General features: G+C 31.6%; 1 protein-coding gene across 1 annotated transcript; it reads left to right on the forward strand.

The window, feature by feature from the left end:
• The first annotated feature begins 955 nt into the window (after positions 1–955).
• On the forward strand, positions 956–4,583 carry LOC113373555 (SCAN domain-containing protein 3-like). Its single transcript, XM_026613844.1, has 2 exons — positions 956–960; positions 2,819–4,583. The coding sequence occupies exons 1-2, from the start codon at positions 956–958 to the stop codon at positions 4,581–4,583; spliced, it is 1,770 nt and encodes a 589-aa protein (XP_026469629.1).
• The last annotated feature ends 5,785 nt before the right edge of the window (positions 4,584–10,368 follow it).

Genomic DNA, 10,368 nt, shown 5'->3' on the forward strand with positions numbered 1-10,368 from the left:
TCGTATGAAATTTAAAAATTGGATTTATCTTACTCTCAAGTTCAAAAGTAAAAATAACTTAGACTTTTTTTCCATTTTCCGGGGGGGGGGTGCATCCCCCTCATCTTTTTCAAAATAATGTCGGATATCGATAAAAGAACTAATTTTAAAAAAAGTCTTATAATGTTTTTCAAAAAAAAAAATACTCATCATTTAAAGCATTTATATAGGCTATAGTGTAAAAAAACATATTAATTTTTAACTAATTGGTAAATATCAGTATATTTTATTAAAAAAAATTGGAACTTTTGAATTCTAAACTAATTATTAAAATCCTAGTTATAAGTACATGACAACGTCTGTCGTGTCATCTAGTATTTCATAAAAATAAAACGGCAAAAACTTTGTTAAAAAATCCGTGGATAGATATCTTTGAATATATCATAATATTGCATGATTTGATAAAATTCTTTTTTGATAAAAATTACCAGGGTAACAGATATTAATTAGACAAATCTTTTTAAAATGAATTATCAATCCAAATGCATTTCAATGTTTTGTTAATTGTTGTGTTTTCAGGGCTCAAATTATTTTGTTGCTATTTAAAATAATAAGTTATAACTTTATATTTGCATTGGCATTTTATCTAATATATTTTTTATGTATAATTCTTTTTGTAATATTTTCATACCAAAGTTTTTACAAACGTCATGTCTGTTTTTATTATTAAGAACAAAAGCACATTGGTTGCTTTTTGTAATTTTGTTAATGTAATAAAATTAATGTTATCTAAATTTCATAGTTTATTATAGAATATATTTATTTTTAATATTTGTCTATAGTTTTGTGAAAAATATATTGTTAATAAATATTTTTATTGTGTTTTACTGTTAATAATTAAAAGTTGTTTTTCCCACATATATTCTAGACAGATGTTCATTAAATGAACTCTTCAGGACGTAGTGCTTTTGCCAGAATGAGGTATGTTAGATTTGAGTATGCCTACTTTGATATCAAATACTTATATTTATAAGTCACGAATAAAAAATATTATTAATTAAATATTTAACTTAAAAATGAGATTCGTGGTGTAAGGCAATGAGAAAATTGATGTTTGATTTTAAAGATTTCTCATGGATCATTTTTACATATCAATTTAAATTTTATAACTTGTGCACGGTAAGACTGTCTTGAGTAAAAATAAAATTGTTATCTTATATGAGTATGAATAAAATAGATAGAGTTTGTCTGTATATTTAAAAATGTATTGTCATTCTTTAGTTATCACTTCAAAACCAAAAAAGTGTACAAGAAATTATATACTTATACAAAATAAGATGATCAAATCTATCACTAAGTATGTACTTTAACAAAACCTGTTTTTTTTAAAAAATAATTTAAGTTTACAACAACAATTAAAAACTTGAGTGTAAATTAATAGAGTACTTACTTTAAAAAATGAATATCAATATAGATATGAAGAGATGTCATTTTATTTAAATTATAATGGTTTTACTGTTGTTAAAATAAAGATTCCAACAAATCTTGGTTGGATTTCCGAACAAAAAGGCGTTCGAGCACATGCAGCGCCATCTTCGACAGAACGAACTCGCACGCTCTGTAGTCGCACATCTACAAGTTCTTTTTGCACATCTATGGTTTATGCCAGTCTGTGGAATGTCATCATGGCATAAATTCATTTTCTCACTGGAGTTGGTTGAAGAAACATCGAGGAATACAGAGGTCCGTTTGCCAGTTGCTGCGTGGATCAAAATTTGGTATGTTGTACTTAAGCTAAATACATTTCGCTTTATGGATTCACTCGGATTTCATTTCGTGTTCGACAGTGTTGCGTCATAAGTGAAACATGACATGTGCTCGATTTATGTAGTTTGCTCAAGTCGTATTAGTGCTATAGACCAGTCTTTCTCAAAGTGGGCGATATCGCCCCCTGGTGGGCGATATTGAACTCCAGGGGGGCGATGAAAGGCCTCGCGAAAAATGTTGGTTGTTGACGTTGGATTAGGGGGCATTTGTAATTTTATTTACTTTACATTTTAAAGTTCACCAGAATTTGTATCCCAACGATTAATTGGTACTTCCAATGTTTGGTCGTATTTCCATGGTATTTGAACGATTTTGATGCCATTTTATAGCTTTTTATCAAAAATTAATATACCAATTTTCAACTCACTTGGAGTTAAATACTAACATATCCCAAAAGTATTTACCGACTGTGTTGGAAATTTTTGCATTTTTAGGCCAATGAAAAACGGCATTAGGGAGATTAAATTTAAATACTTTTATTAAACACAATTGTAAAAAAAATATTTATTCTTCCGATCAATTAATATTGACAATGCATGCAAAGATAATCATTCTATAATAAACTGTTCCAAATTTCTTTCCATGACGTAATCTGATCGGAAAGTTTTATTAGCGGCAAGGGTATATGTTCTAATTGTTTAAAAAAGGGTCATTTACAATACAATTGCTTTAAAAGATATAGATGTAATACCTGTTCTCAAAAACATAATACTCCATAAAGATAGACTAACTCACCAGGTATAGACAACCCCGCAATGATAGCGGTACATACAAATCTCCCAACGGGGGGTGCACTTTCAACTACGGTAATTTTAATATTTAAAATTTCTTGCATATAAATATCTGTACTGAGTGCAGAAGCATGTAAATTAGATCAAGATATTTCGCAAAGATAATAGTTGTTTTTATTCATTTTTTTATGGTGACGGGATAATTCTATATTACAGTTCACTAAATTAACTTTTAAAACTGATCGCACCCAACATTTTTCGCGTAATTTTTAAAAGAAAAGCCATGTCGCAAGCAAAAAAAAGATGCGTCAGTACAATGCAGAATATATTAAATATGGATTCATAGAAAATTCTATAAACCCATGTATGCCTTTATGCCTTCTGTGTTCAAAAACATTTTCAAATGAAGCAATGAAGCCCTCAAGACTTCAAGATCATTTGAATAGAATGCATCCGGATAAAAAGGATAAAAATGTTGACTACTTTCGAAATCTGGAAAAGATGTATATTGCTCAGCCTAGTGTGTCAAAACTTTTTTCTGTCGCTGCTAAGCAGGACGATGACGGACTTCGAGCGTCATACAATATCTCTCGGTTAATTGCCCAAACAGGTAAACCACACACTATTGGAGAATCATTAATTTTGCCAGCAGTAAAAGAAGTTATAACTACTGTGCTACATAAACCAGCATCAGATATAATTCGTAAAATTCCTTTGAGTAATAGTTCTGTGCAAAGACGAATTGATGAAATGGCTGAAAATATTGAAGAATTATTATGCAATCATTTGAAGTCTTGTAAATTTTCACTCCAATTGGATGAGTCTACTTTACCAAATAATGAAGCATTGTTGTTGACTTACGTGAGGTTCATTAAAGATGAAGAAGTATGCCAAGAACTTCTATTTGTTAGAAATTTAGAGACAGATACAAAAGGAGAAACCATATTCAAAACATTGGAGAAGTTTTTTGATGAGAAAGATATTCCATTGAAGAATATTATATCAGTTGCTACTGATGGTGCTGCAGCTATGAGGGGTTGTCAAAAAGGATTCATAGCCTACCTAAAAAATAAAATTCCCAATGTTCTTGCTGTGCATTGCGTGATACATCGACAGCATCTAGTTGCCAAAAACTTAAGTGAACGATTGCATCAAGCATTGCAACATGTCATCAGAGCTATTAATAAAATCCGACACAACTCTTTAAATGAGAGATTGTTTAATCAGCTGTGTACCGCTAATGATGAAGAATTCAACAGATTGTTATTTCACACAGATGTGCGTTGGCTATCAAAAGGAAATTGTCTGACCCGTTTTTACAATCTGTTTGACTCCGTTGTAGAGTTTTTAGAAAATAAGGACACACAGTTGTGTAAAGACCTGATATCATCAAAAAATGATATAGCATATCTCACAGACCTTTATACATTACTCAACAATATGAATCTACAACTTCAAGGCGATGGCTTAAATTTAATAAAAACAAAAAATATCATCGCTGCTTTTATAGCAAAACTGTTATTACATAAGAAAAATATTGGCAGACGGGAGTTTCATAATTTTCCAAATTTATCGGTATCGTGCAACGAAGACTTGCTTGTGTACTGCCAACATTTGGAAAATCTTCATGGCAATTTTATTGAAAGATTTCAAGATATTTTGAATTTGGAAATACCAGGCTGGGTATTAGACCCTTTTTCAAATGCAAATGTAGAAACATCAGCCCAGCTAGAAGAAGAGCTTATAGAATTAACTACAAATGAAGAATTAAAAATCAAATTTAAAGATGGTTATCAACAATTTTGGCTACAGAAGTCAATTCAGCACTTATATCCTGGCTTGTGGTTGGTTGTTCAAAAATTTTTACTAGCATTTCCATCGTCATATTTGTGTGAACGTGGATTTAGCGCTGTGACAATGCTACTTACTAAAAACAGAAATCAGTTGCAAATTACCAAACGCGGTGACTTACGACTGTTTTTGAGTGAAATGGAACCTGATATTGACAAACTTGTAAAAAACCATCAAATTCATCCTTCTCATTAGAGTTTGAAAATAAAATTTTATATACTGTTTATATTAATTTGATTATAATATATAAAATATATGATTAATGTCATAAAGTTGCGTTTTATTTGCTTTCACTGGTAAAAATGTCTAATTTAGAATGTAAGGTTGCATCAACTAATATATCACACTATAACTATATTAATACAAGTAATAAAAGAAACAGTTTTCAGAGATTGTATAAAAAATTTGGTAGGGGGGCGATACAAAAATTTTGATCTTCAAAGGGGGCGATGGAAGAAATAAGTTTGAGAAACGCTGCTATAGACGCACACCGGATATATTACATTGATTTCATTATGTCTACTGTTAAATGAAACTATTTCGTTGACTAAGCAAGAGCTTACAATCGCAGGGCTATCTCACCTTGTGCAATATATTCGAAAAGTGATTGTAATTTGTGAATATTTTGAACTCGGCTATAAGAATTCCGGCAATAATTGTTTATACTTGAATACTATTTTTCAAAGTTTTTGCTTTAATAGGAAAACACGAAGTGATAGTAAATCTGAATTGCTACTTTATGAACATTTTTATCGAGAGACTTAATCAGTGTGTGAGTTATATATATATAGTTCAAGTGTTATTTAAATCATTACTATGTGTTAAATCACTTCAATTTATAGATTACAAGAATTGTGTATATTGGACCACAATCATTGTTATCATGAATTTTAAAGAACAGATTTGTGCTCATACACTATTTTATTCATTTACTAGAAGGAAATGACACAGAATAGTTCTTTCAATTTGAAAATGAAGATGCAGATAAAGACTATTCTGTGCTTCTCTGGAGCAACTGCATTGTTCACGAAAACAACTTTGGTGACGTATCAATATCATTTCATAATATATCTAATGAGATGTTCATCAGTATTTAATACTAACTTCTGTATTTTACAGGTGCAGGTACGTTTGAATTTGTGGCATTTTGTGCAGAGTCTTCCAGTTTACATGTCACTGTAATGCACTAATTGTGGTTTTATTAGAATTGCATTTGGTCGTACCGAATGTATTTATTGAACAGTGAATTTACCCAAGATATTGATTGACACTTTCAGTTTTTGCTTCATCTTGTACAAATTTGCATGGCCTTCATGATTCAAAATAACCATTTGCATGATTTGCATCCATCTAATAATACTAACAAATACTAACAAACACTAATCTATTCAACTACTAAAATAATGCGGTTATTTGAATCTTAAGTTTATGCAATGTGATTTTGAAGTATTACATTACATTTTAATTTTCACCTTTGCAATTCATGTTCATGCATTTCATATAAGAGCAAGTGCAATTATGAAACCACTAGTAAATTTCTACATTATATTTCTGGGCATCAAGAAGAAATAATATGAAAACCACAACATATCATATCAAGCAGATTGAGTATCGACTGAAAATTCAGTTTACATTTATTTTATTTTATTGATCAATGATACTTCATTAATTATTTACTAGATCTACCTATTCGTAATCTTATGATTTGTTTTTAGGCAAATTTAATCGGCCACTGTGATTATTACACCATGGTAAACTGGAATGATACAACGATTAGAATATTTGGAAAGCATTCAAAGTATGAATAAATTAGAGATTTAGCAAACATTGACATTTTTATGACCACAGATTCTTTTTAAAGACTTATGAATAAATGCGAGGACTAAGAAGTAAGTTCAAGTAAGTGTCTAATAATCAATATTTAGCTTATCATTATTTTTATATAGTTTTAATTTTTTATTTTATTTTATTTATAAAATCTTTTTCATTGAAGATCGAAAAGAGGGATTGTTTGGTAACGCATAAACACTTCTATGAAATCTCTATACTACATCAGCGTTTACATTTCTAATGTTTTTTTTATTCCAGATGCTAGTTCAACTGCCATTTCAAAAATGCAAGAAAATTCATTCCGACTGCTTTACTGGGAATCTCTCTAGGAACATTTTATGAGTGTGTGTTTCATCCATAACCAATATAAATGTAAACATTGCTAAAATATTTTTCTTTCTCAGGTCCACTTCAACTACCACTGCACTGCACACTTACTCACTTCACCAGGAATTGCTCAGAAAATATTTTATGAAGTACGTTTTTATCCATAATCAGTATAAATGTGAACAATAGATAACATGTTTTTTTTCCAGGTCCTTTCAACTACCACTGCTCTGCACACTGACTCACTTCACCAGGAATCGCTCTGGAAATATTTTATGAAGTACGTTTCATCCATAATCAGTAAAAATGTAAACAATAAATATGTTAATATTTTTCAGGTCCTTACAACTACTGCTGCTCTGCAATCACACTACTTCACCAGGAATCTTTCCAGAAACATCTCTTACCATGTATGTGTTTATCCATATCAGTCTGAATGCAAACATTCCTAAAATGATTCTTTTTTTTTTTCAGGTTCATTCAACTACTGCTGCTCTGCACACTGACTCCTTCACCAGGGATCGCTCTGAAAATATTTTATGAAGTACGTTTTTATCCATAATCAATATAAATGTGAACATTAATATCATGTTTATTTTTTTTCCAGGTCCTTTCAACTACCACTGTTCTGCACACTGACTCCTTCACCAGGAATTTTTCCAGAAATATTTTACCAGGTATGTGTTTATCCATACCAGTATAAATGCAAACATTTTAGAAATGTTTCTTTTTTTTTTGCAGATCTTCTCAATCCAACTATTACTGCCCTGAAGCTCTAACATCAATGAGTTTAAAATACTCATTCAAATGAATGACTCGCAAGTGTTTTTTTTTATTAACTTCCTATGATTATGCATGATTAACTTAACTCTTATTAACCCAATAACATGACTAACCTCACTAACTTAATCAGTTATTATAAATACCACTTGTTGAGTTTTACTATGAAGGTTTCACTGAGTTTGCTTGGAAGACGGGCTGAACGATTAATCATGTAATTTATATATTATAGTATATTTTATGAGGCTTGTTATTAATTCATTATTTTTTTTTATAGGGCAAACGACAACTTGAAGCCAAGTGGTCTTCAACTCTCAAATTTCTCATTAGTGAGAACAATCATTTGATCTACTAATTATGCTGTCCGTCCGTCCGTCTTTGCACCAAAGAAGATGCCTACTGTGATATATTGAGTAATTAAGTGCATAAATGTTAATGAAATAATGAATAAATTTATTGTATTTAATTTAATTTGTTGTTTTAATTTAATTATGAGCCATTTTATGGCCAAATTACATTATGCTGTAACGTAAATTACACAGATATTTAAACATATCCGAATTTTAAAAATTTGTGTTATTAATGATACTTATTGAGTGTACTTGTACGCGAAGAAAATTGTGTAAAACAGTTTGTTTACTGCTTGGGTGTGTTGAAATCTTGGTCAACTTCCTTATACCTTTGCTTTGTCTCGGCCAAAGTCTGCATCATTACTTTCATTTGTAGTACTATTATACACTTGGCTCTCTTGATAATATTGAGAGAATATGCCTACTGTGATCTATTGAATAGTTAAGTGCTTAGATGTTAATTAAATAATGAATAAATATATTATATTTAATTCAATGTATTGTTTTAATTTTATGCTGTAACGTAAATTACAAAGATATTTAAACATATCTGAATTTTAAAAAAATCTTGTGTTATTAATGATTCTTATTGGGTGTACTTTTTAATGTAGACAATTGTGTAAAACAGTTTGTTTACTGCTTGGGTGTCTTGAAATCTTAGGCAATTTTCATATACCTTTGCTTTGTATCGGTCGAAGTCTGCGTCATTGCTTTGACTTGTAGAACTATACACTTGGCTCTCTTAATAACATTGAATTGACTGAAAAATGTAGTTTTTTTTTGACATGTTTAAATTGACTGTAAAGCGTAAACTATTCACTTAGCATTTTTGCAATCCCTTGTGTTGGAGTGCCTTAAACATTTAATGTGTATATATAATATTCGTTATATGTTTTCTATTACCCCTTCAAATGATGTACTTTTCTTAACTGTAAATATAACTTAATTTTATATCATACTGTGTTAATACTATTATATATACTAAAATATATAATTATGCTATTACATAAATGATAATGTAATTGATTCATTTTCATTCTTGTAATTGCAATAATAAATAAATATAATTGTATTATTAAATACTGTGATATATTGATTGGAAGTTTTGAATAAAACTAACTAAACTTTACTTGGAGTGTTTCATTTCACACCATTTCAGTGATATGTATATATATTAGAAACACACCGTACGGGTACAGGTATTATAAACATAAGCATATTTGCTTATGTTTATATAAACTTTAATATACTCATTAATTCATTCTTCGACGAGGATGATCAATAAAGTTAATGTAGTTATAACTTTGGCCTACTGTTATTCATAATATACTACTATAATCTATACTATTATTCAAAGTGTTAACTAGTTCATTTTAATTAATATACTTCAAATATTGGTCAGTTTTACTTAACTTTGGACTTGTACAATAAAAATTAAGTTTACAACTATGTTCTTTTCCTTAACTTTGGACTTGTGCAATGAAATTGAAGTTTTCAACTATGTTCTTCTTGCACAATGACATCCTCATTACTATTGAATATATTTTTACGTTTAATTAACGTAATTTTTACATCAATTACATTAATATTCCCACCATCTTACTATAGCTATTATCTCTTTCCTTACTTTATACTACCTTACCTAATGCTTATCTACGTTGAGAACTGATACTTTTACTTTGCTTACCTTATCATGTCTCGAACCTGCTTTCCCGACCTCTCCAGTGACTCCCACCTCCTAACGCGCGACGCCACGACGATCACATTATTAAATCCTTACAAAGTAGGTGATATTGTATATTTTCAACGAAAAAAAACTAACAGGTCATATGGCCAAAAAAACGTTGGGTTGGTAAGGCCTGTGTTGGCGTAATTGGTAGAGTGATGGCTTCGTACCAAAAAGGTACCGAGTTCGAATCATACCTCAGGAAAAAAGAGTATTGTTCGCGTTGTGGTATTTATTTAGTGTTACACAAAATTAATATTTAGATATAACAAACTAACAAGTCATGAGGTCGAAAGAAAGCAGAATCGATGTGGCCTGTGCTGGCGTAATTGGTAGAGCGACGGATTCGTACCCAAAGACTGCCGAGTTCGAACCATACCTCGGGACAAAAAATGGAAAGCGTGGAATTTATTATTTATTGTAAGATAGCACAAAGTTAAAATTTGGATTTAATAAACTAAACAGGTCATGAGGCCGAAAAAAAGCAGAATCGATGTGGCCTGTGTTGGCGTATTGCTAGCGTGCTAGCTTCATGTCAATAGGGTACCGAGTTCGATTCATACCTCCGGACACAAAGCGCAAAATAGCGTGTCTGTTGACGCTGTGGAACGAGGTATGCACGGAATCACATCCGTTCGAATTTGAGACCCCAGGCAGGTATGCTCCCCTCGATCTCGATTGAGAGGAGAGATACGCGCGAGAATCCCGCAACATCCCCTAATGAACCCCGCAGCAGCCCCGAAAAAGGGGCGAGGGGGGATTATAGGGGGGTGGGGGTTCACGAACCCGCGACCCTGTGGTCCAACCCTCCCGAAAAAGGGAGAGGGGGGACTATAGGGGGGTGAGGGTTCGCGCGACGACCACCACTGGGCGCGCCGGTTGAAAAGCCGGGTGCATCACAGGGTGGGTCGGTGAGCGAGTCCCCGGAGCACCCTCGAGTGCGATGATGGGGATGTGGGGTGAGGAA

This window comes from Ctenocephalides felis, unplaced genomic scaffold (genome assembly GCF_003426905.1).
Source record: "Ctenocephalides felis isolate EL2017-DRISC unplaced genomic scaffold, ASM342690v1 CF-g0.4_SCAFFOLD_01604, whole genome shotgun sequence".
In the NCBI taxonomy this organism is placed as follows: Eukaryota; Metazoa; Arthropoda; class Insecta; order Siphonaptera; family Pulicidae; genus Ctenocephalides; species Ctenocephalides felis.